General features: G+C 38.9%; 1 protein-coding gene across 6 annotated transcripts in view; it reads left to right on the top strand.

Annotated features, from left to right (window-relative positions):
- The window catches only part of col12a1b (collagen, type XII, alpha 1b), a 91,951-nt gene that overhangs the window by 49,090 nt on the left and 16,160 nt on the right, over positions 1-26,701 (top strand). For all 6 annotated transcript variants that reach the window (XM_036582169.1, XM_036582168.1, XM_036582173.1 and 3 more), the window contains 27 exons: positions 618-757; positions 1,284-1,413; positions 1,766-1,905; positions 2,150-2,279; positions 4,667-4,806; positions 5,080-5,212; positions 5,317-5,456; positions 6,513-6,642; positions 6,922-7,061; positions 7,418-7,547; positions 8,550-8,692; positions 11,640-11,769; positions 12,195-12,337; positions 13,048-13,177; positions 13,739-13,858; positions 14,348-14,494; positions 15,268-15,384; positions 16,502-16,654; positions 16,748-16,822; positions 18,010-18,149; positions 18,715-18,838; positions 19,828-19,971; positions 20,393-20,557; positions 20,918-20,956; positions 21,451-21,589; positions 22,671-22,813; positions 23,730-23,839. In XM_036582169.1, the coding sequence (XP_036438062.1) occupies positions 618-757; positions 1,284-1,413; positions 1,766-1,905; positions 2,150-2,279; positions 4,667-4,806; positions 5,080-5,212; positions 5,317-5,456; positions 6,513-6,642; positions 6,922-7,061; positions 7,418-7,547; positions 8,550-8,692; positions 11,640-11,769; positions 12,195-12,337; positions 13,048-13,177; positions 13,739-13,858; positions 14,348-14,494; positions 15,268-15,384; positions 16,502-16,654; positions 16,748-16,822; positions 18,010-18,149; positions 18,715-18,838; positions 19,828-19,971; positions 20,393-20,557; positions 20,918-20,956; positions 21,451-21,589; positions 22,671-22,813; positions 23,730-23,839 (3,515 nt within the window). The remainder of the gene's footprint in view (positions 1-617; positions 758-1,283; positions 1,414-1,765; positions 1,906-2,149; positions 2,280-4,666; positions 4,807-5,079; positions 5,213-5,316; positions 5,457-6,512; positions 6,643-6,921; positions 7,062-7,417; positions 7,548-8,549; positions 8,693-11,639; positions 11,770-12,194; positions 12,338-13,047; positions 13,178-13,738; positions 13,859-14,347; positions 14,495-15,267; positions 15,385-16,501; positions 16,655-16,747; positions 16,823-18,009; positions 18,150-18,714; positions 18,839-19,827; positions 19,972-20,392; positions 20,558-20,917; positions 20,957-21,450; positions 21,590-22,670; positions 22,814-23,729; positions 23,840-26,701) is intronic.

Here is a 26,701-nt window from a genome sequence, read left to right as displayed (position 1 = left end):
TTTTCATTGTGGTCTAAATTATCCAACTGATGTTGCTATACCTCAAGTATATGTCGCTGATTGTTAAAACTTGTAATATGATCTAAAAAATATTGTAGCTTGCTTTCATGTGGTGATTTTAATGGTTAACTAATAAACATCTTTAGTAAATGCACATTGTATTCACTGAAGATAGCGATATAGTTAGATGGATATGATAAGATAAATTAAGATAAAGGCTTGGACATGTTTTCTGCTTATGGGGAGTGGAAACTACGTATTTCATAGCTTTCCATAGCATAGAAAAATAGATGAGAGATATATACATGCCCATGTTTCTCTTATCTATTATTCCATGCAATTCAGTCATAATTACTACACACATCCTGTGGTAACATTACTTCATTATCGCTGCCTGGAAAACTGATCACATCAGAATAGGATATAAGTTTATGATGGTCTGACTTTTCAAAGTACCATATTTTGCAACTGGTCAGTGTTTCTGTTTTTGATGAGTGATCTTCTCAGCTCAGAGCTTCAACTCTCCTGCTGCTGTTATCTATGTTTATGATGGTCAAGACTTTTAAAGCAGCTTAATTTGTAGAATCATTTTTTCTTGCCTGCCTGTCTCTTTTCAGTGCCTCTTGGTGGTGTGAGGAACCTTCGGATCACAGATGCCACCTTCACCACTCTCACAGCAACCTGGGACGAAGCTGATGGGAATGTTCAGGGCTACAAAATCATCTATGTCCCCACAGATGGGGGACCTGAGCTTGTGGTAAAATTCTCAACTCTCTAATGTTGGCACACGTGCTGACAGTCACAGATTCTTCAGGATGTGTAATGTAAGCGCTGGGCATAGGCCCTGATCAGTGACAAAGCTAGTGGAACCTTTTGTGTTGTGTTTTAAATGGGGTCTTGCCTCAGAAAGAAGAGAAGTTTGCTGAGATCTTACAGCTCAACATGGAGGTCTAGCAGAGCCACTTTGACACGCCAATGTTCAGGATGAATTGGAGCAAACCGAGTGTGAACAGTCCCAAAATTTGATTCAAAATTAAATTGGTTTTGCTTGCCATTTGAAAAAAGGATCCTCAAGGCATTGTTTTCTTTACCTATCTACCATTGGCAGGCGTATGCCATGAGGTCTGAGTTAGAATTCCCAGGAGAAGAGAGATGAATTCAGATAATACTTAAATGCTGTAGCACACTGGGAGACTGAGAAGTGGAAGATTTTCCATTTCTACCTTCGACAGCTCAGATCATCAGAAATCATGTGCTGTGATGTCTTATGTTAATCTTCACAGGAACAAGTATCTGAAAGCACCACGACTTTGACGATGAAAAACCTAAAACCAGACACTCGGTACACGGTTACGGTGTTGCCAGTTTATGCTGAAGGAGATGGACCACGGCTCTCTGAGGAGGGAAAGACAAGTGAGTACTTATGATGAATTACAGCAAATTGATCTACACTGTACACTCTCTGCTCTCCCAAGAAAACCTTGTATCTTCTTATAGCTATGAATAAATTATTAGTTCATCAAAATTTTTAAATTGACAAAAGTTTATGAAATATTTTATGTTGAAGCCAAAATCTGTAGTGATATTTACAAATGTTCTTGACATCCATTAGTGTAACTAAAAAAACATTTCTATTCAATAAAAAGGGCAACTGGCATTTCAAATGATGTAAAAATAAATCAATAAAAAAATAAGTAAAACATTTTCTACCCCAATTTCAAGTTAAAGTTATCAGCTCAGACATTGTTTCTGTTACTCTTTGCAGAACCTCTGGGTAGTGTAAGGAACCTGCAGGTTACAGATCCAACCATAAGCACTCTGAATGTTCGCTGGGGCCCTGCTGAGGGCAGTGTGAGGGAGTACATTGTCATCTACACCCCAGCAGCTGGTGGAGAGCAAGACGTGGTGAGGAAGCATTAAAATGCTATTTTCATGTCTCTTCAAGACTGGGAATAGAACCAGAATCATGTCATTTCATTTTTCAAGCTCTCTGGGGAATACGGAAACTCTCTGAAAGAATAATTCTCTCTTCTTAAATTCCAATGTTGGAAAAATAATTTAGGTTTAGTGAAAGAGTAGCGTGGCTCATTTGGGTTTTAAAAAATATCTCACCGTCACTGTTTTCTGCACATCCACTGTGTGTGAACAGGAACAAGTGTCTGGGACCACCACCTCTACTGTCCTGAAGAACTTGGAGCCAGATACAGAGTACACTGTCACTGTAGTGCCTGTCTACCATGAGATGGAGGGCAAGGGTCTGTCAGAAAATGGAAAGACAAGTAAGTCCTTCATCTGCAAAAAGATCAGTATGTCATAAGAAAACCTTACATCTCTGAAATAGTAACTTCACAAGAAAAGGAAAAAAGGATTCTGTTATTTGACTTACAAGTCGCCTTGGGCCAATAATTGATACGACTGAATATCGCAATAATTTAAAAATATCATTTAATTATTACTTTGCCTTTATTTAACCATTTTCTTTGTACAATCATCCCAATCTATGTTTAGTTAAAAATGTATACAATAGAAAAAATGCACTTAATTATATGCTATACAAACAGAACATCAACTAATTAACTGCACACATACAGTATAAAGAACATTTTCAGAACTCTGGAGTAGGTAAAATTAAACAAAGAAACTCCAGTACATGAGATCTGCTCTCTGGTAGGGAGTGAAATGCATGATCTTATCTAGGAAAGTTATGCCAGTGCACCGGTTTGACAATATTTTGGTTTCCAATCAAACATACGCAGTAAATCACCAGTGTTGCATGCAGTCTATGCAGAATATAGTTATCATTATAAATTATTAAGTAATATTAGAAGCTAGCCCAGTTGGTGATTATATAGTAACTATATTATTATCAGTGATAAGGCTCTGTAACGCTCACATGTTTCACTTCATAACTAAGTTTGGATCACAGTGATATAATTTATTGCGAAAATCATTGGTCTAAATTCACATTACCATCCAAGTGTAGTTGGATTTTATTCAGAGCAATTTTGGATCATTTCTGTTTGTCCATTGTTATTATTTTCACTGTTGGGAACGAACAACCAAGAATCAGTGGATTTTAGTTTGCAAGCCTGCTTGTATTAGTTTTACTTTTATGATGCAACAGATGTGTAACTAAATCATTACACGTTAGTTTTTTTTAAACCAAATGAATTGTGTGAAGTTTTTTGGATGTCGGTGGGCACCTCTCTTTTGGAAAGCCATAAAATGCATATTTTGCAAAACCAAAATCTTTTATACACTTGGGCACTGAGGCCAAACCAGTATTACCTTGTAGATTAAGCTTTTTCATTTCCAATCTGTTTGCTCTATATAACTTAATGAATAAAAAAATGTGTGATTATTCTTTGATCTTACATTTACATTTTTATCAACAGTCTATATGTTTTATTATTTTTCATTTCTGATTATGGAAATGTGGCAATATTTTCTGACTCGCGACCCACACAACCGACCACAAAAGGATCCGCGGCCCACAATATTTTACCAACCAGATCATTTAGAGTGCAAACAGATATAATACGATAGTCAACGTAGCCTATCAATTTTGTTTGATTTTGTAACGTAACACAACACAATAAACACTAATAAATAACTGAATATTTTCTAACTCACCTAATGTATTAGCTGATGTTGTTTGGCAGCTACTGACGTGCTGAAGAAACGATAGTTGTGAAAAAAGTCTGGCTCAGTTTAATAGGTTTAAATGCATATTTGTTTAACGTCCAACTGATGACAAAATGTGTTTGGCTTTAAGGCTTTATTTAAAAAAGACCTCTTAGTGTTCTGCACACAGCAGTAGTTACTCATGTTCTGTTCTCGGACATGTAAAGCTTAAAGCAAACTAACATGATTTATTTGTGCAGTGACGTGACAGAACATGATTTATTCGTGCAGTATTTTCGAAAGACAGTAAATTAATTTGATCATGTGTAGAACTTATAATATCTTGCACACCAAATGTGATTTTTTTGTATGGCAAAAAAACAACATTATTTTATTTGTGAACTGTCATTGGCAACAATATTTGTTTGCCTTCTGCTTCCTCACGAATGGTGTAGACGTTACAGACGTTACAGAAGTTACAGACAGTCTGAGCTGTAATCTGACAGTCTGAAACTTCACAGAACGGAAAGAAGCCCACTCAGTGTCATCATTTGTCTGTCTTGTGAGGAGAAAAGGGGTAAAAGGTCACCTGGAGACATTCCACCTGTTTATGTGTTTTTGTCACAGCATACTAAGGCTGTTTACTCACAGCTGTACCTTTCGTCCTTTTGGTTTATACTTGGTTTCTTGGTTTTCTCAGTGTGAGATACAGTAGCCGTTTCACTTAGGTGGCCCAGCCTCAGGGTCTTTCTTGTTTAAGAACCCTGTTTGTAACAGTTTATCCATGATGGATAGAATTTATACGACCGAAAAGAGAAACGACTCACACTGAAAATGTGAACATAGAGAGAAATTTGTCAGACCAATAAATTAGGTCAACCTAAATTTGATGTTCTATTTTTGTAAATAATTAGTCATAGGTAAAGTAACATTTGGTTTAGTGTCTACAAACAGCTTGAAAAGGTTGAGAACCACTTGTCTATACTGTGATTGCAAACAAATTAGGATGCAGATATTAACAGAACTTTGTTCTTTTCAATAGAACCATTGGGTGGAGTTCAGAATCTGAGAGTAACAGACCCAACTACAAGCACCCTGGCTGTACGCTGGGATCATGCTGATGGAAATCCTCGGCACTACAAGGTCTTCTATGTTCCACAGCCAGGAACAGAGGAGAAAATGGTATGATTCTAATCTTGTGTTTGTCTTGTCTGTTGGGAATTAATTTAATCATTCAGCTGTTACTGTTTTGAGTCTTAAGCTTCACTGATTTTTGACTATATTTTAAAAAAGAACCAGTAAGCAGAGTTAATAATAGATTGGCATGTTCCAGCTTTAAATTGTTAGAATAAGAATTTTAAGTGATTATTTAGTCTTTGTTATGTAACAGGCTTGTCTTTCAAAGCAGTTTGTCTCTCTTTGTTTTATTCCATTTCTTTTCTAACTTGTAAACAGGAACAAGTTTCTGGCAGCACCACCACAACTGTTTTGCGCAATCTGAATCCTAACACAGTGTACAAGGTCACATTGCTGCCCATATATGAAAAAGATGTGGAGGGCAAACGTCAATCTGAAAATGGAAAGACAAGTAAGTAAGCTTGCTAGCATTGTACTCTGTGGCTTACACCGCAGATTTATATGGATAGCCTCGGTTAATTTTGGTTGCCTCACAATGGCCTGTGTTTTGTACAGAGCCTCTGGGTACGGTGAAGAACCTTCAGGTGACAGATCCGACTGTAAACTCTTTGAAGGTACGCTGGGACCCGGCCGATGGAGACGTTCGTCAGTACAACGTTTTCTACGTGCCTGCTGCAGGGGGCACTGAAAGCATGGTATGGAAACCTGTCACAGCATGCCTCTAGCTATGACCCATGAAGGACTATTAACCCTTGTGTGGTGTTCATTTTCAATGACTTCACACTGTATACCCCCCCACACGTTTATATTACACATGTGGTGTTGGGGTGAACCTGTGGGGAATAAAAGTGTGGAGGAGTTGTGTCCCTTCACTCTGTTCTCCTCATACATGGCCTGCTGTTAGGGTGTGTCTGTGTGTGTATGTGTTTGTATATGTGTGTGTGTGTTTGTGTGTGTGTTTGTGTGTGTGTGTGCGTGTGTGTGTGAGGGTGGACAACGTGGACAGGCTGCTAACTGGCTACAGCTGCTAAAGGAGAACCCTATGCTGGCCACTTGTGATATTTTAAACATCTGGTGTTTTTACACAAATTGTTATGGCTGTATTGATTTAAAAAAAAAAACAATAATGCGGTGGGTTCACCAGACCACTGAGTAACAAAAACATCAACACCACACAAGGATAAAGGACATCATCAGTGTAGTAGGAAAAGATGTGGGAAAAGACAAAATTATACTGAACATTATATATACCCGAAATAGGGCGCAGCGATTTATAATTTGGGGTAGCAGCTAGCATACATGCTAATAAATTTGCCATTATGTACCTAACTTTGTAATATTACTTTACCAAACTCTTCACAAAGCAATCATTTAAAAAATTACAATCAACACATCAACACTCCATTTTAGTTTACATTCTGGTGACCTTGAATGGTCACGTAACAGTGCTTGGTGACTTTGTCCTAACCTGGAAGAGCAATGAATTTGCTAAATTGTCTTTCTGTCTGGTAGTTTCTTAATAACATTGGCTTAAGCTGTGACCAAAGACAGGGGAGAACAGTGTATAAATGCAAAATGGAAAGCACCTCCAAAGGTGTAATTGCACTCTTCAAAATGAATGTGATTTTAGCTTTAATTATATTTAGGCTTATTTGAGTGGGACATGTCCCTCATCCTCACAAGTAGGTTATGCCCCTGCAGCAAATAATTAGCTACTACACTGTCGCTTAATACTGTGACTTTTCCTACAGACCCAAGTGTCTGGAGTTTCGACCAACACAGTTTTGAGGAACCTGCAGCCGAACACGGAGTACAGGGTCAGCGTGGTGCCAGTATATGCAGATATGGAGGGGAAGAGACAGTCAGAGAATGGAAAGACAAGTATGTACCAAACAGAACAAATGGATTCATAGTATACATAAAACATCATATTACCAATACCATGTACTACCGTTCAAACACATTTGACTTTTCACAAATGCTTTTAATATAAATGAGCATGTTTTCTTTGTCAGAACAAACCCTTTTTACTTAATTGTAAAAGTAAGAACAAGAAAATTAAACATTTCAAAAGAAAGCAAAATGTTTTTGCTTTTGACAGGTAAGGTTGGTAATGGTCTTGTCACTGACTTTGGTACTCCAATGTACTGTTATTGATAGAGCCTTTGGGTGGGGTGAGGAACCTGCAAGTGACTGATCCCACCACTAGCTCACTCCGGGTGCGCTGGGAGCCTGCTGAAGGAAATGTGCGTCAGTACAGATTGTTCTACGTCCCTGCCTCTGGAGGGGCTGAAGACATGGTGAGAAAGGGGCCATCACTATACTTTCCTCCTTTTCAGAAAAACTGCTCAACATAGTTATGTGTGGTAATGAATAGTTTGTTAAGTTAAGTTATTGTGTTCATTTTGTAGCCTTGTGTTGTTGCCTCTTGTCTGCTGCTGTTCCATGTTAAATGAAGCACCTTGGTTCAGGCGAATATATTACATTAACAATTTTGGTTTGTCATATTACCTGCTTTTGGCAATGAGTGATTTAAAAAATTTATTTTAATATTTTGTAACATGTTTTATTAATGCAAATCAAGTCATTTTAAAAAATCATTTTATTAGTGCACCTGGACTTGTTCATGTTGACTCTTTCGCTTGTGTGTCAACAGGAGCAAGTGTCTGGAGGAACCACTAACACTGTTCTGAGAAACCTCCTATCAGATACAGTCTACACTGTAACCGTGGCTCCGGTGTATCCTGAGGGAGAGGGTCTTCGGCTTTCGGAGAATGGAAAGACACGTAAGTGTGCTGGGAGAAGCTCAATTCCCTCAGCACTGTTTGCCTACGGTCTTGATGATAAGGAAATGGAATCGGTTAGGCACCAGCCAGATCTTTACTTCTTGCAAAAATGTCAAGCATGTGGAAAGATTAGAGCCTTATCTCAATGCTGTTTGCTGAGTTCAGGGTTGGGTCTGATTATGCTTTGTGCATTGATCTTATTTTGGCTCTTATTGCATGCCATGCTTACTCAGCGGATGATTTATCCAGAGAAGACTGATTTTCACTGGAGTGTGAATGCTGCACAGCTTATGGCATGAAACGAATCCCTAGTTCCTTCCCCCTCCCTACTGAGCAATGCTAAAACCAACACGAAACTGTGCATTTATGTGCATTTCCCTCCCCACGTCTGTCACAACCTGCTGAATTCCAACAATGTACAGTGTCCTTATTTCATATCGATGTTTGATTAATCACAGCAACATTTGGCAAGTTCTCATTAAGCAAGTTTCAGTCAATCAGAGCGGAAATTTGTTCGCTCAGTCTACGTTGCACAGTATGTATATTTGGCAAGAAACTACACCCTACTGTACTTGTACTCAATACTCCAGTGCACAAAAGATTTATGTTTCATTTTGTGCTCACACATTACTGTGGAATGTCACACAACATGACAGACAGTGGGGCAATTGTTCTAACAACAAGCTTTTGAGGGCTTGGAGTTTCTCTATTGAACTATTAAACAAAAGGCCACATCTGGTTCAGTTTTAAAAGTGTATTTAGTTTAGGCATGATGCCTAACTGTACCCCAACCTCTGTGTTTCCCAGCATGTGCACCATAAAAACCACTGTGCTTCTGTTGACTGCTTAGCTCGGCATTTATTCCCCAGCTTTATAGAGCTACCTCCTGTGTATAGCAAACCTCCGAATCTTAAATTCCTAGCTTAGAATGAGCATTTTTGTGTCTTTGCCTTCAAGGACTAGTTCTACATCCTCCTGTCTTTCTCTCATGTCCTCTTGCAGTTCCTCGCACCCCACCCAGGAACATCCAGGTTTACAACCCCACCCCCAACAGCCTGAATGTGCGCTGGGAGCCAGCCACAGGCCAGGTGCAGCAGTACAAGGTCCTCTATGCACCTCTTAGTGGAGTCCGGCCAACTGAGTTTGTGAGTCTCTCTGTCTGTCTCTTACCCTGTCTGTAATAGCCGCTGGTTGTTGTGACATAATCGTGAAAGTTTCTGTGGAGAAAGAGACTATCTGAATAGCTGTAACGTTAGCTAGCCTAGCTCTAAAGCTAGCTAAGTTATCAATAGTGTGGTAGAAATAACAACTGAGTAAACAAAATGCAGTTATTAGCTGGAAGAACAAAGCTGGCACCTAACCAGCCTTAACAAGGTAGCTAATGTTACCTAATGAAAATATAATAGCAGTTTAAAACCACATCTCTGGTTTGTCCTGATTATGCGATGCATGATCTAAATCTAACTCTGACCTAAAACTTTTTAATGGAGATGAGCTGGTGAAAAACATTACTCTTGTGTACACATCAACCATCAAATGAACACTTGAAGTTGTTTTTGTTAGATTTCGTTAGAGCTGGGCGATATGGCCAAAAACTTTATCACGATAAACAAAATTCATATCGTTCGATATCAATAAATATCGCGATAAATGTCAAATCATTATTTCTTTCACGTTTGAAGGCTGATTTTGCTCCTGGGTGGTTAATTGTGGGTTTAAACTATCACTTATGGTCGGATCATGACAAACACTCGGCAAACAGTGGAACATTTCACAAATCTGTCTTGGGAGAGTGGGAGAAAGTTTCTGAGCTGTTTTTATCAGCTGGAAAAGCACAGCTGCAATTTTTGTAATAGTCATAATTTAAGAAAGAAAACAGATTATTTTAGCTGTCTGGTGACGAGCGCTCGGCTATCCCGTTACAAATGCTAAACAAGTGGCCAACAACAGTGCTAAACTCTTTAGTTTCTCAACAACGTCAACTCGGTTCGATAGGTCACTGCTGTCACTCCTACCACATCCATGTCAGAGCATATCACAGTATTCAGACACCAGCTAGCGACGACTGGATTTCTCTGTGCTATCGTAGTAGTTTAAGTTGTGAACCGCAGTATATCTGACGTTCGCTGTGTAAAAGCATTATCTGCAGTGTGAATCTCTCGCACCAGTCACAGAGTCCTCCTTTTAGGTATGTTTAAACTGAAAGCAGTGATTTTGTGTCGTGTTTGATCTACCGTATCATCAATTCACCGTGTTGTGCCGGAGCGCCGGAGCTGGCTGCTTCACTTAGCCAGCAGCTAAAAACAGCTAGCCTGGAAAGATAGCGCTCTCCCGCTCTCCAATGCCTCACAGCTTCCTCAGTTTACTTTCATTTAAATCAGGGCTGTAACTAACATTAACCCACTTCTTTCTTTCACTTTCGTTGGTCGAGAATGCACTAATACTAAAATATGACGATTTGGCGCTGTAACACAGCGCTGCAGATGTGATTTAACACCGCTAAAGTTGTTAGGATGTACGGAAAGAGGTGAGTTCACCGTAGGACAGTACAGTTACGTCACTTATCTCGTCACTCGCACTCACAGGAGAACAGATCGCCGGTCGCTCCACTCAAACAGGGAATGTATAACTCCACATTTCAGATGTTGCTGAAGTATATTTGACGACCCTTTTTTTACTCGTGGCCTCCTCCCTCTCTAATCAAGTCGAAAAACTCGGAAATGCGCCCTCTCCTGGTGACAGCAGAGTAGTGTCGCTTTCCTTGCAGTAGAAAACGCCACCAGGGCTTTCGCTAAAATGTGGAAGTGTGAGAATGGTGTGTTATATCGAACATTTATCAAACCTGTCTTATCGCTCTATCGAGGAAAGGTTATATCGCAATACTTATCGTTATCGTTTTATCGCCCAGCCCTAGATTTCGTTGTAATTGCGTTGGTGTTATATTAGTTCATTATTTTGTCATCTTCCTACTATGCTATTATGGAAGTGTAGTAGATCAGTTTGCATTAGATATAAGTGCCAGGTGGCTAATGGCTTTGAGATATGTACACATGGTTGGAGAAATACCTTTGGATTTAAGGGTCAAACAATAGCCTCACTTGCTCGTAGGCAGAGGATGTGAAGAAAGGAAGTGTGAGCATCTACGTTCAGCAGCAACCCGCCCCATCCATCCCACTCACTCAGCACTAAAGCCTTTGCAAAAGTCCAGGCTCTGCTCTGCTTTTTCTCTCAGGGCCCTGAAAACGTAAATGCTCTTAGATTGGCGTTTTATTGGTCCCACAGATGTTCAGTAATTGCAAGCCTGATTTTTATGAATGCGGAAATCCTGCATTTTGAGGTTTTAGTCTTTAACATAATGTGCATGGATTTATGGGTGGATCTTGGATTAGGAAGTAAAGACAGGGCAAATTTTTCCCCTAAAATGCAGTTTTGACTGTATCATAGGAAAATGTCCTCGGCACATGTGTGAGAAGCGTTGATGAACTTTGTATGTGGACATAACAAAGGCTCTGCTGAAAGATAATGAGGATAGACTTATAATTAGGGTGTTCTTTGTTGTACTGCTGGGCGATGTAGTTAAAAATGTATGTCTCTGTATTTTTCAGCCTTTTGGCAATAATAATGTATAGTAATATGACTTAGTACTTCTGACTGTTACTTACTTACTATACTCACACCTGTAGTCCCTATGATGTAATGATCCAAAGATAAACAGATACCCGATGGGGCGATTGTCCTCCAACATTTTGACAGGTAAAAGACGGGATTCCCGACAGCCGCTTAATGCTAGCTTGGGATGTGTTTAGTCTTGTGCAAGAGGTGGACCTCCTCAGATGGCAGCAGGCTCCAGGCAGTTATGTAGAGGAGAAAGTATTTATTTAGCATTTAACCCATGAGAGCTTTTGTTTGCATTACACATCTATTTAGAAATGTTATCTTGCTCTGCTAATCTAAACAGGGGTTTAACAGTGAGGTCATTATGTATATTTGTGTTGCCAGATTAGTGAAGGTTGCAGAACTGATTGAGTAAAGTAAGACACACTTTTAACTGTGCTCATCTGCATGTTATCTGGATGATAATACTCTATGCAGGTTTTGGTTCCAGGCAACGTCAACAATGCATTCCTGGATCAGCTAATCCCTGACACGCCGTACTCTGTAAATGTCTTGGCGGTGTACGCAGATGGAGATGGACCACAAATCAAAGGAAACGGAAAAACATGTGAGCTAAATCTTTACCATCACACTGGTTACACTGAATGTAAACACTTTCGCTAACACTTATGAGGACGCACTGGAATGCATGACGGAACTGTCGTTTTGCCACATCTGAGGTCCTGTGTGTGTGAGTGTCTGCATTTTAGTTAGGGCTGCAACCAGGGATTATTAACTTATATTTAGATTTTTATTTGATTAGTCAGCTATACAGACCATTATGTCTGTAGGGGGCTCTCCAGTTTTCCCCATCATTACTCAAAGTTTTGTCTGTTTGTCTAGCAGTTTACATTGCCCTACATTTCCTGAAGTGACTGCATATATAAAGCACTTGTTTGGCATCACCTCTCATCATAATTCATTTTGTTTATTAGTTGTTTTAGCCCCTTAGTGCATATAGTCCATTAACAGTAAGTGATGTGTCTGTTTCAGTGCCACGGGCCGGACCCAGGAACATGCGTGTGTTTGATGCCACCACCAGCACTCTCAGTATCGCCTGGGACCATGCTGAGGGTCCTGTACAGCAGTACAAGATTGCATATGCTCCAATCACCGGAGACCCCATCACGGAGTTTGTAAGTATTCACACACAATATGCCAGTGTTTCCCAACTTATGAATGAGTTCATTGGTTGTATCAGGAGCATTAGAGCAGGAAAAACACTAAAACATTCAGGGCATGAGTACACCAGCAGCAGGAAATAATGCTTTACACCATCAGACACAGAATTTGTGAGTAGTCATGCATTTTCAGTTTGTGAGTATTCACATAAAGTAATCTTTCTCCTCTGTTTCAGTTTCACAAGTGTCTATAAGAATTCTCCATTAACATTAAGAAGCATTAATAATGTTTATTTGTCCAACTTTTATTTTAACATGGCCAATACAGTGAATTAATGTGGTTAGAAGAGTATTTACTGTCATCAGTATTACTACTGTAGGAGTGTGGGCAGAGGCCAGCCTTTACTAGGTAAATTACCAGCTGCTCTTATGTCATACATGCTCTTCCAGCACCTGTTTGAAGCTCTGGTTAAAAAGGGAAATTAACTGATTTATTTTCAGTGACTGTTGAGGGAAATCATTATTAAGCTTATGTTAAACCAGGACCACGTCATTCTGTAATAGCTCCCCCTTTTCCTTCCTTGACTTAAGCTTTGAAATTTGAGCTTTGGACCTTGTGTATGAGGCTGCATACCACCCATAGCTGTTTGACATTATTGTTCTATTTTGCTCCTATAATCACTAGGTGAAATATTAATTGATATGTCTGTTGATTTTATCAACAGACTGTTGTTCCTGGAAACAGAAACAATGCCATCCTCCAAGGTCTGCTCCCTGACACCCCCTACAACATCACAGTGCAGGCAATCTATGCGGACGGAGCAGGAGGCTCTCTCGTTGGAAATGGAAGAACACGTAAATGCCACACAAAACACTAAGATTTTTGAGTAAAATTGCTTGTTGTTTATTTGCAATTCACAATCTTTTCAGTCACATTAGATCTTTTTTAGGCATGTTTGTGTTCGGAGTATCTAGGCCATTTCTCAGCATTGGTTGGTTTCATGTTTATATATGTGTGCTATGCACATATCTAAAGGTTTTTGAAATTGGTTATTGGTAGTACACAGCCCACTCTTTGATTGGTAGCCAACATTGTGAGTGAGTTTTCCATTGTATATTTTTTGGTACTGTGCCTGGCAGTTAGCATGGGCTAGGCTCCAGAAATGCTGTCTGTTGACCTACCCACTACCCAGCTACCTCAGCAAAACCAGAGCAAAATAAACCCAAAATAAATGTGCACATTACTCATAATGGCAGCATAAACATAGGAAAGGAAAATCATGGGGGGCATTCAGTAGCGGCCCTGGCTGTGTCATGTCAATTAGGATTGCCTTAGCACTTTGGAAATGAGTCATGCCTTAGTTTGCTTTTGCTGAGTAACTGGTAGAAAGGGTCATCCAGTTTGTGTGTCCACAGTTGGCCTATTGGAGCCCAGAAACCTACGTATCTCTGATGAGTGGTACACCCGCTTCCGTGTGGCCTGGGACCCTGCTCCAGCTCCAGTGATGGGCTACAAGCTGGTCTATCAGCCCACAGGTACATACAAGTCTTATCCTATTTGTAGTGTAAAATATGTTTGAAAATACATTGATATATTGATACATTGATACATCAATTTTGGAATGTTTTTTATAATCTATTATAATAATATTTAGGATGGGCTCATTTTTTGGCCAAAAATAAAATTACGTTCAAATTTGAAAATCCAAAAAGAAGCTTGGTGTATTGATTTTATTGTCTATATTCTGCTACTGTGTAAATAGTTTCTCCAGTTACACATGTATTTAGTGTGTTTTTAATCCTGAGTCATACCAAAGTAATCAAATCAAAACACCATGAAATGTGAGATTTCATGATGTACTGAATCATTTCCTAAATAATTATGATAAAATTAAATCATTGTGATGTCAGAGTATCTCTGTCAGCTGTAATCCTTAGTATGACTCATACTTCATTTTGTATGCTACTTACAGATTTGTCTTTTTTTATGTGCTTTTTACAACTTTGGTGATATTCATTGCTTAGATAAAGATGAGTCGTTGGAAGTGTTTGTTGGCGATGTTACCTCCTACACTCTTCACAACCTGCTCCCTGGCACGACGTATGATGTAAAAGTGTATGCTCAGTACGACGGCGGGCTGAGTGGAGCACTAACAGGAGAGGGAACAACACGTACGTGTCTGATCGTTTCTTTCATGTATTGCTTTGTTAGTTAAGCCCTTATTCTCCAGGCTTACTTTTCAGGCTTATTATTTTCCTATTAAATATGCAGTAACATACAATACTGTGCAAAAGTCGTAGGCACCTAAGCACATTATTTAAGACCATTTATCTTGACAATATGTGTGTTTTGCCTTTAAGATCACCATATATTCTCAAAATAAATGCAAATAAATAAAAACAATACTGGGCTGCCAGAAAGAGAGGTTAGAATTAGTGCTTTTTCTAAGCAAATAAATGTTGCTGACAAAAAAATATCTATATATTTTTTAAATTAGGCGCCTAGAACTTTTTCACACTACCTGTATATATAATAAATTTACATCTGGTTGCTGAGGGGTCTCTTAAGATGTTAAAATCCAAATCAGGCTTTTGGCAAGGAAATTGCACAATTGCATGTGTTTTTACAACTGGAGTAACAATGGCTTTTGAACAACAGTACAGCAGGTACATTTACCATGCTGTAGATATTTAAAGTAAACTCAAAAGTTATTCTGGGGCAACTTTGTTATTATTATGGTAACATCCTAGAAACATAGCTTTCCAGCATTTGCACTGAAGTGTGGTGCTTGTTCTGTGTGGTGTGGTCGCTTTGAATTTGCCAATGAATTTGTCATGAATAATTCTAAATGTAAGTGTAATGACTCATACACTTTATCCCTGTTCTCCTTTGTGGAGTGACGATGTTCAGCTACTGACTATTTCTTTCGCTTTCTCCTGTGCAGTATACCTCAATGTAACCAACCTGGAAACTTACAATGTAGATCATGACAAATTCTGCATCAGGTGGTCACCTCATCGAGCTGCAACTTCTTACAGGATCAAACTGAAACCTCTGGATCGTGAGTCACACAACCTAATCCTGCATGAGTTCTGGTCATTTTCTGTTAATTTGGATCATTTAATTTACCTCTTCCTTTTCCTTTGTTTGTGTATGTAAGTAGATGAAGTTGTTTTTGATCGTTGCTATAGAAACTTAAACAGCCCACTGCTGTGTGTTCATCAGACGTCTGGTATGACAACACATGAGTGGCTCTGACTAAGTCTAGACTGACTATTAATCTTTATTTATTCTCTGTAGCTGGATATAGAACACAAAATACACTCAACCACCAACTAATCCGAATGAGTGAGAACATTTGAATTCCTTCTTTTTTCTTAAATCCATCTGGTTTATATTCATACATAGATTAAAGATGGCTGTTAAAGACAGGATGTTGGAGTATCTATAAGTGTTCATGGTAGTTATTAGCCTGACAGTCAGGGTCCCTTTCGCCAAGTTTCCGAGAAGTAAACAACGTGCTAGCGGTTTCACCGAAATACAGCAAATCATGCCAAGAGGGCTGTGAGAAAGAGGAAATTAGTTCACCACAAAAGTCTTGGATTAATAAAGAACGTCTTAATCAGAAGAGTCTTAATCAGCTGTTGCTTGGTGTGTTCCTGAAAAAGACTTGGAGTTTAAAGAATTAAACCAAAGAGGATTACTTTGGCTCAATAGAACGTGGCATTAGATGTGCACCAGAGTAGCATGCGGCGGTATTCAGCTGTAGTCTTGTCCTGATGGTTGTGTTTTATTTAGGGGTGCATGATATATCAGCAAGCGATATATTATTCACCAATATTGGTCTGAAATGTAGATTACAGTCTATATTTACATTCAATAACTTGGTGCCCTATTTTTATCTAGTTGAGTCTAATAAGTCATTTGAAAACTTGTCATTCCAGTGATCAGTATACCCAAAAGAATATAATGCAGCTAACATTATCACTTAGCTTATTTTATGCTCACTCCACCATATGTAGTCTATGCATTACAGTCATTTTTTATTTTTTTTTATTGGAGCAAAACTAAGTTCATCTGTTATTGGTATTAATGGTATCAGTCATTTGGTATCGGTTTTCATTATTGGCCCAGAAATTCTGTATCAGTGTATCACGCATTTAATGTTGTTGTTGCAGCTGCAGCCAAAGGGCAGCAGGAGGTCACCATCACAGCTGCTCAGAGTCATTACTGCTTCGAAGGCCTGAGTCCAGACTCGCTGTACAGTGCCACTGTGTTTGTACAGACTCCCAACCTGGAAGGGCCTGGAGTCAGCAAAAACGAGCGCACATGTAAGCTCTGTTTCTGTAGCAACATTAGCTCATATGAGTCATCAGGTTTAACATCCTGGTGAATGCCTTTCTAACTGGCTGTGTCTCTTACAGTGGTCAAGCCAACGCCAGTGCCAACTCTGCCCCCAACTCCTCCACCCCCACCCACCATTCCTCCTGGCTGGGCAGGTAAGTGTTTTCCTAAATGTACAGTATTGGAATAGATTTAGATTTTGGAACAAGTCAAAAACTTGCTATATATTCCATATTTTATGACCCACACCTCTATTCAACCTCAGAATTAAATCAGTTTGGAAAGTGTATAATATAACATTTGCAAGTGAGAACCACATTCTCAGTCTATCCTTGTGGTGTGCAGAGGGAACCGTTAGAACTTGGTTTGAAGTTTTTGGGAGACTTCTGCATTACACTAGAATGTCAAACCTGATTGCCTTCCATATGCAGTGGCTAGACTCAAATGCAGTGTTGTAGATGTGGCATACTTTGATAGTACAGTGACTCAGTCATTGTGATTGGGCCTGTGTGTAGTTAGGAACTAAAGAAGCAGTTGGCTTCTGAGATATGTGACTGCTACTTTTATGTCTGGAATGATTGACAGTTAAAAGATTACAGTAAGTGACTCTGATATATGAAGTGGCTAGTGAGAGAGCGTTTATCTACAGGCCTGAAAAAACACAGTTAAAGGATCTTGGACAAAGATTTTTTCAAATCAGTTTAGTATGCTGGATAGCCCAGTCCAATAAAAGTGGAACTCCAAGTATTTTTTTCCACTAAACTGGATGGACACCAACTCTACCTTGGACTCTCTTTAAATTGATTTTCCTTACTGAATGTGAATCTTTCCATAGTGGCCACATGTTGAAGGCCATGAATGTTTCCTTTTCATGTACACTTTCTTCGTTTTATGGTGTTGAGTGAGACTAGAGAAGCACTGTGACCTTGGAAGAGATCAAAAATCTGAAAATGTGCCTTCTGGAGACTGTGTAAGGGAAGCTGAGGATGCTGAACTACGCCGCAATGCATCAGGCAAACATTATCTTAAAATTTTGCCAAGCTCTCCGTTGAGTGAAAAAAAGCCATTAAATTCAGCTCATTCCCAGTCCTTCTGGTCACCAAATGTTCCCCCCACTTTTGTTTATTTTCACAGGAAAGTGTGATCAATTAAAGCAGTAATTGCAATGTATAGGTTCATTATGTCAGTGGTTTTGTTTGTGTAATTCTGAAGGTCTTTTTTTCCCCTCACAACTTTTGTTGACTGGCTGACTCTAATTAGAAGCCCGTGCTTTACGCTGGTCTTCATGAGGAAGCCTGAGGGGGAAATCATGGCACTTAAATCTGTTGTTTTTCTGCCTCAGTCTGCAAAGGTGCCAAGGCAGATGTGGTGTTCCTCATTGATGGCTCGTGGAGTATTGGCGAAGAAAGCTTCAACAAAGTGCTGCAGTTCATCTTCAGTATCATAGGAGCCTTTGATGTTATTGGCCCATCAGGAATGCAGGTATGGGACCTCGTTGAATTTACCATGAGCCATTCAGCTTAAAACAGTACAAGGAACTTTCAGAGGAGAACCTTCAACCAAATACTTTTTGAACATGTTTAACCTGGAATGTGTCTACGAACCTTTTTACTCCTATTTTGTTTTAATGCTTAGAGGTATTATTTTTTCTACTTTATTAATTGAATGTGATTACATAATTACACAAATTATTACATGGTTACATAATGAATTATTTACATTTGAGTTACATTCTGTAACTCATTTGTTTTCAATGTTAGAAAATTACCCAAACAATATGACAAAATTGTAAAGGATGGTTTTTCATTCCACAAAACTGTACATGCAATAAATTCAAATAAGAAGAAAAAATATCTCTTCATTTATTTACAAACATGGATATGGATTGATTGTTTAAAGTCTGCACTTTTCACGTATGGCTATAAGTTGCAAATAATTAATATAAACTGACAACATACTTTTATCACTGGCATTAACTGAAACTTGTAGGGGTTAAATGAGTTTGAATTTATGGTGTCTGATTCTCTCCCTGTGTTTGGGTACACAGGTTTCTTTTGTGCAGTACAGCGATGATGCCAAGACAGAGTACAAGCTGAACACTTACGATGACAAGGGCACTGCACTGGCAGCCACTCAGTTAATCCACTACAAAGGAGGAAACACAAAGACAGGTGTTGTATTTCACAAACAGCCATCAAGATACTTTCCCGGCAAAAACATCATATTCTATACTCACTTCCCATAAATCACCAAGGTAACTTTCCATAGATGGTAACTTTATATGAGGAGGAAAAATACTTGATTTTGTGGTACAGAAAAAGGTAGTTGGCATAGCAAATTCTGGCATAGCGACAAGAGAAAGTGCTAATCTCTTTCTCTAAATTGGCAAAAATCAGAGCCACTGACTGTAGTACCCGTTAAATAACAAAAATAACTTTCAGCATTACATATGGTTTAGGTTATAGCTATAATGTCACTATAATGAACATTGTCAGTGTTGGTTTGTTTGTTTTGACCTTTTGGTTCACTGGAATCCTCTCAGATTGCTAATTTTACTAGCTAGCATCTTTAAGAACTTAAAATCCTGGCTTATCAAGGTAGCAGTAAAAATGCTTCACTCAACATTTAATACATTTCACATAGGATGATGCACTGCTTAAATATTAGCTCATTCATCACAGGATAAGAATTTAACAGATTAATGAGATGCAGCAGTCCTCTCGCTAACCCCCCCTCAACCCCACCCCCTACTTAAACAGATTATAATAGATTCTGCCACTAAATTTGATTGTCTAACTGTTCATGCTTGTAAGTCAGTGGTCCCTGAGGTTAGGGAAAGTTTTTTTTTCTTCTAAAATAAGTAGCCTGAACCCAGCAAAAGTGATGGGTGCTTTAAAAAGTGCAGGGCCAATTGACAGCTGTTCTGGCGGCCTTTTGACATTAAATATTCACACAATGTAAAGGGCAACTGACGTTTCAAATGGTATGAAAAATTAAAATTCAAAAAATGTTACAAGTTTTTTTTTATGACTGCAACAAAATATTCTCCACTGATTAGAAAAAAAAAATAGTTTATAATCTCATAAATCTCATAAAACATAACAAAACAAGTAACTCGTACTACCCTCTAACAGTTTGTCTCTGGGTATTTGGTATCCAGGCATTGCTTTGAAACACGTACAGGAAAAGGTGTTTGCTTCAGACAATGGAATGAGGAGAAATGTCCCCAAGGTTGTGGTTGCGGTTACTGATGGACGCTCTCAGGATGAGGTGAAGAAAAACGCTGCCAAGCTGCAACATGCTGGTAAGGCACTCACATTTTGTTGAAGTTTTGTCCAAAATCACTATATTATCAAGTACAAGTGTGTTCCCTTAGCAGCAACTAGGGATCAGGTGCCTTGATCAAGGACAAAATAGTAGCCACCCTCATCAGAACCTATGATTTCTTCAGCCATAGCTCAGAGCCCTTCAGTCAGATTCTCAGACTACCAAGGTACCACTACCATCAAAATTTACTCACAAATAGGAAAAACTACAGCTTTAAGAGGTTTCTTCTGTGTTTTAACATCATACTTCATTGTGGTCATCATCTACTGTCACATATAGACTTCAAAAAGGTGCTCATGTGGGTCCTTTGATAGATATGATAGATATGGGTCCTAAGCGAAACTGAGCAGTAAAGCTTGTAAATTGAACATTAACTTAGATGTGTTCTCCCATTTCAGGTTATAGTGTGTTCGTGATTGGTGTGGCTGATGTGGACTTTGCCGAGCTCCAGAACATTGGAAGCAAGCCAAGTGAGCGGCACATCTTCGTTGTGGATGATTTTGATGCCTTTTCCACAATACAGGAAAATCTGGTCACCTTCATCTGTGAGACTGCGTCATCCTGTAAGTACTAATCATACTGTCTGTTACAGATGCTTTTCAATGTCAGCGTGTATTAAGGGTGTAAAACTGGGGTAAAACTGAATCGCTGGTACACTTTTCAGTCTCTTGTGGAAACCAGGAAACAATGAAAATTAACCCAGTAAATTAGTCATAGTTAATGCTTAGCATCAGACATCAGGGTCAATTTTTGCCATATTTTAATTGTGCTTTTAAGATGATGTTGATATTTCAGTTTTGGAGGTTTGATAGTGGGGACATAAAGTTTATACATATACAAGGTTTTATATGAGGCAGTTCAGTTTTTTTTGCTTTTTTTTTTGCTCAGTTTATAAGATCTCTGTATACTCTGTCTTTTCACAGCGTGTCCGTTGATCTACGTGAACGGCTTCACATCACCGGGTAAATATAATCAAGTATCCACCCCAGTCAAGTCTTTTCTGCTGATTTGTACTGTACATCTATCTCCGTAATTCACTTCTTCATGTGTAGTCCACTGTAGTTTCTTTGTGGCACTGGAGGTACAAAGCGATGTAAAATGGAATAGAGACTTCCGTTGCTTTTTAGCCTCATAGCTCTAATTAGCTGGTTAAAGTTAACCTAAACCTAACTGTGGTCCTAACCACAGCTCTGTTTAGAATCGACACAGTGTCACCATGTAGGTAATAACACTTTTAGCATCTTTAAATAATCTTTAGAGCAGCAGTCTCAAAAAATCCAGCACGAAGGTGATTTCTTTGCTCAGACACATCTGATTCAGCTCATCTGTTAATTACCTGGTTTAGTGGGTTTGTTTCAACAGGTAAATTACCAAACTGCTGGACCCAGGTAGGAGTTCATGACCCCTGTTTTAGAGGACTATACAGATAAAGTGAAATGTTAATGTGTCCTCTCAGGTTTCAGAATGCTGGAGGCTTTCAATCTGACTGAAAGAACGTATGCTGCTACCAAGGGAGTGTCCATGGAGCCAGGTTCCTTCAACAGCTATACAGCCTACAGGCTGCACAAAGATGCATTCCTCAGTCAGCCCTCAGTGTAAGACCTCTGAACCCCTCTGTGTTTTGTCATATCATTGTGTCTCCAGTTGCCCCTGCATTTAAAGATACGGTTTGGCAAAAAATCTTTTCCCTGCTTATCCCAAACATAGCCAACCAGCCTAGACATGTTTGGTGTCCAAAGTTTACTTTTTCAGTTTTTCACTGGAGCTACAAAACTACAGGGCTAACATAGCCCTATAACCCACCTTATACCATAGCTCATATCTAATTTGCTTTGTCAAACGGTATGTGTAAATCACCCTAAATGTTTCTCAAACAGCATCGAGTTGCTAAGTAATCTCAAATAGACTTGCTTAGTATACTGTTATCTTAAATGTATTTTTTTGCCCAAAAGTTCATGCTAGTTGCAGTATGTTCAGACAGTTTTAGCACAGGAATAGGAATTTTCTTTACATGTCCTTAGCTGACCATGAAATTAATCTAATTGCTGAATGATAATCCTAATTTGAAGTAATGAATAGCATTCAGAGGAACTGCACCTAGATTAAGGCAATTATGGAAAAAAAAATGTGATAAACTGTGTTTAATGATCATGTTCCAGCAATGTGCATTGCATCCGAATGTTCTTTAACGTGTAATCACAATTTGTTGTGGAAAGTATGCAGTTAGAGAGTTATGGAGCAAAGCTTTTTGAGTTTTGTTACTTTGCACTCAACATGATGCGTCTTGCCTGGCTTCTCTTAGCCAGACACTTAGACCCCACTGTCGCCTAAACTGGGTCAGCAGATTTACAACACTCTGTTAAGTCGATTGCCTGGGCAATCCTGACAGGTCGTGACATTTGTAAAAGAATATGACCTGCCCTGGAGCTCTGTTTTCCTGAAGGCTGCAGTTTTGGGCCCCTGTTCAGCCACATGTTCCAAAAAGCGTTATAATCCACGGTTCTATGATCTTTTTACCATACACACTCCAGCATTGATTTCAAACCTCCACTGGGAACTCATGCATACAGTGCCATTAACCTAATGTGAAAACAGGCTCCTAGCAGCTTAGGCCTTATCAGGTGTCAGTAATTATTTATTAAGCTGCATTTTTAACTCTAGTTTTGGGTTCAACAGAGACATCCATCCTGATGGTCTGCCCGCAGCTTACACCATCATCCTGATGTTCCGACTTCTTTCTGACTCACCAAAAGAGGCCTTTGATATTTGGCAAGTCTCAGACAAGAACCACAAACCTGAGGTTGGCGTCACCATTGACCGTAAGTCTGACCACAGTACTTCAAATCAAGTAATCCTAAAGAGTGGAGTAGTTTGGATGCCATTAACCCACAGAGGTCTAGAGTTATTACTGTTATTTTGCTATACCATATAAATGTCATTCTTTACATAATTATGTAATTATTTATGCAATTGCATTTACACAATATAACCAAAAAAGTTCAAGTTAGAGTCAACACTTCTAACTTTTTTCCATATGAAAAAATAACAAAAAAAATGCAAAAATGTGAAAGAGATTTTTTTATTTCCAAAAAATAAGACTGTTCACACAGGAATAACTTTTCATGAAACTGAAGTCACAGTAAAGTATGTTATCTTTTCCTTATGAATACAAATGATATGTTAAAATGTATGTTAGACTTTCTTTGCTTGGTTCAATGTGGTACAAGTGAGAAATAATATAAAATTACAACATGCTTTTTGTTATTAGTGGCAAAAAATGCTAATTCTAATGGTTAATTTGAAAAGATTAAAGACACCCATCTGCTGTGTCCTTTCATTCTTTGTTTTCTTTTTTTTTTCATTCTTTCTGTTCTTCCATTTGATTTAGTCCTGCTCCCATCACAGTAAGTGGTACTTAATGGGCTCCAGGTTTTAAGTCTGTAGCCCCTCTCAGTACAGGCTAAAGTCATGCTTTAAGCCTGTAGCCCCTCTCAGTAAGGAGCCTTGGCCTTGTCTGGCTCCTCAGTCCAAGTTGTATGTTGTTGTTTGTGGTGCAGTATTTCAGGGTTGTTTGACTGATAAGTGCTTTTGTGCTGGTTCTGGTTTGAGGAGCTTTGCGTGACACTAGTCTAATAAGTGAGTCTAATAAGAAGTTGGCCTGTCTGACGCTCTCTCTCTCTCTCTCTCTCTCTCTCTCTCTCTCTCGCTCTCTCTCGCTCTCTCGCTCTCGCGCAGCCTCCAGCCAGACTGTAACGTTTTATAACAAGGACACACGGGGAGAGATCCAGAAAGCCACATTTGACAATCATCAAGTGAAGAAAATCTTCCATGGAAGCTTCCACAAGGTAAACACTTCTGTGTATTGTCACTCTAGAGGTCTATGTGGCCCTGTAAATGGCTACATAAAGTAATGCCTAGGCAGGTTGGGGTGTGGCACATCAGTCAAAAGTGTTTTCCAGTGCCTATCTGCATTCAGTGACCTGAGGATGTATAGAGTTTTGGAATAGCGAACATTCCTGATGTTAAGATTACAGGTGATTCAGAGTAATGTCTGTTCTTGAGCAGATGTTGCTTTCAGTGCAAGCTGTGTTATCCAGTGTGTTATCGAAAGAGTCAGATGCTGTCGTAAAAGGATTTTGAATAACTTGTTACAATGGTCACGCTTTCAGGAATGCTCAGAGTAGTACTGGGAGTTCTTGATAAGGTTCAATATCACAGTACTTTCCAAATGTGTCATTGCAATATGGCAATAAATCTTAATTGCATGAATAAAGCTAATGAAGCCATAATGATTTAGGGGTTCTTTATCGTAAAGGAATGAGGCACAAATGATGGAGCTTGCTGTGGTTGGACCGTTTTGTCCTGTTCTGCTTTTCTTAAAATTACACCAAAGGAAGCATTACATAATATTCTAAACATTAACCAGACAACAGTCACATTTCTAGAAAGGAAACTTATTTAGTTTTTACACCTCTAAAGCACCAAGTAACTGACACTGCAGATACTCAAGTTTTTGTTAACTATCAGTACCTCTGATGCTGCTGATATAGGCAATATATCGCCAAGCACTAGCTTGAAGTAAAACAGGAACATTGTTATATTGGGGATAGTAGTAGTTATGCATGGCCCAGCTCCTTTTGGATTTGTTTCTGAAATGGCTTGCATAACACAACTGCTCAGACAAAAACTACAAGCCTGAAGGGTGTTTTAGTCACAAATTCATAACTCCTGTGCATAAATGAATTTGAAGTTACAAGTATAACAATATAATGATCACTTTCTAAGGATAGGTCACTGAATTCCAAAGGTTTGTTGTATTGGCCTGCAGCCTCTTTGGAAAACTGTAAGCAACTATCCACGCTTTCAGTGACTCTTGGCTGCCGATACTCTCCACAACCAACTTATATTTATGGATCAAAGGAAATGGTGTAATTCCTGAATGTGGCAAAAATTCATAGTTGTTTATCAGTAAAACTAATCCAAACCATGCTCTAAAAGGGGTAGAAATGGGTAATCAAAATTGTTATTTGGCTGGTTTCCGATGGTGAAAGTTTAATTGGTAGATTTGTATAAATCAATGCATTATATAAAAAGTTGAATTGTATTAGGCAGAATGTTTTATGGAGTGTTTAGTGCCTGGAGTGCGTAAGGTCCATTCTCTAAATGTTTCTCAGTTTAATTAATACCATGTATGCCTTGCATAAGGTAGGGGATATTAGATGCTTCTTGTGGATGCTTGAGAAAAGAATAGAAATCTCTGAACTACATGAAAAATTAAAGCTTTTTAATATCTATCAGTCTTCTTCCAAAAATGATCAAAGAAGCACCAGGATACACTACAGACCCACAGAAAATTCTGACTATTTTAGTCTTATCATTTGAAACTGAGCAGAGAGAGTGACCATATAACTCCCTCTTACACTTCAGAACTTTTGTAAACCCTAATGTACGCTGTTAGGTGGGGTGATGTAGGAAGAAAAGTTAATTTCACAACTTTAATTGAATCACCACAGACTATGATATTCTGTATTCAGTAAAATAAATGCAAATCCAAAAAGGTGGTCAGAGGGCAGTGTAAAATATTCAGTGCACAACTTATGTAGTTTGCAGACTATGCACATAATTACAAACTTGCTACTAGGTTAAGATTTTGAGTAAGAAGAGAAAATACTGTGTGCTGGGCCTTTAAGGATCTGCCAGTGCAGAAAGCCTCTTGTAAGCTGATAATCTTTCTGAAATGAAAAGTGCGTCATCCTATATGTCTGCATCCAGAATAGTCAGCAAGACTGGATGACAGTTATTTATACCATCTCCTCCTGGGAATAATGGTGAGACCTAGTGAGGTCTCTCACATTTGCAAGAATCTATATGTGTGTCTGGGGAAGCTCTTAAAACCACAGTGAAGTTGTTGCCTGGCGTTAGGGGTGGAAAATGTTGCTGCATTAGCCATTAAACAATTACTTCGGAAATGCAGAGAAATGCCAGGCGAAGAAGGGGGAGAAGTTTTGTGCAGTCTGTCTTTCTCTGTCCATCTCTACCTCCATGTCAGTCTTTAGGTCTGGACTGCATCCTGGCTCTGTTTCAGGCTGTATGAAGTAGCATACTTTTAGTCTTGCCCTGGAGCTACAGGGTCCCTGTGCCCTACCTTATGCTTGTTTCAGACAGTGTTGAGTTTTATGTACTTTTAAACAGACAGTAATACATACTATGTCTAAAAATGGCCTGAAGTAATGACAAAATTCAGGCTTTAACTGTTTTCAGCTGTATGGCATACAGTATGTCATACAGTATAAAAAACCAGATAACAAAGTCTGTTTGAGATTATGTAACAACTGGACACAGTTTGAAGCAAGTGTGTAAGAATGTAGGCAAGCGGTTTGCACAATGCTAATTTGCTAGATTAGTCTTTAGCTTTAATTCAAACCTGAAGAAACAAACATTGAACACCAAACATGTCTTGGCTGATTGACCACGTTTGAGCTAAAGGGAAATATTGTTTTTTTGCAGAACTATTGCTTTAGCATATGTGAGCACTCAGGACAAAGCATGAATGACGGCTTCTGACGAAATGAAATTGAGTAGTGCATCCTTTTCACTCACAGCTTTTCTCAGGAGTGAGTGGGGATGCTAAAACTGTCTGTCATGCTTCAGATCTCTTCTCTCTAGAGAAGAGTAATCCATCAGTGGGAATGTTTTTAAAGACATAA

Source organism: Colossoma macropomum, unplaced genomic scaffold (assembly GCF_904425465.1).
Source record: "Colossoma macropomum unplaced genomic scaffold, Colossoma_macropomum, whole genome shotgun sequence".
Lineage (NCBI taxonomy): Eukaryota > Metazoa > Chordata > Actinopteri > Characiformes > Serrasalmidae > Colossoma > Colossoma macropomum.
Note: the sequence above shows the minus strand (reverse complement) of the source record. Positions and strands in the feature narration are given on the sequence as shown.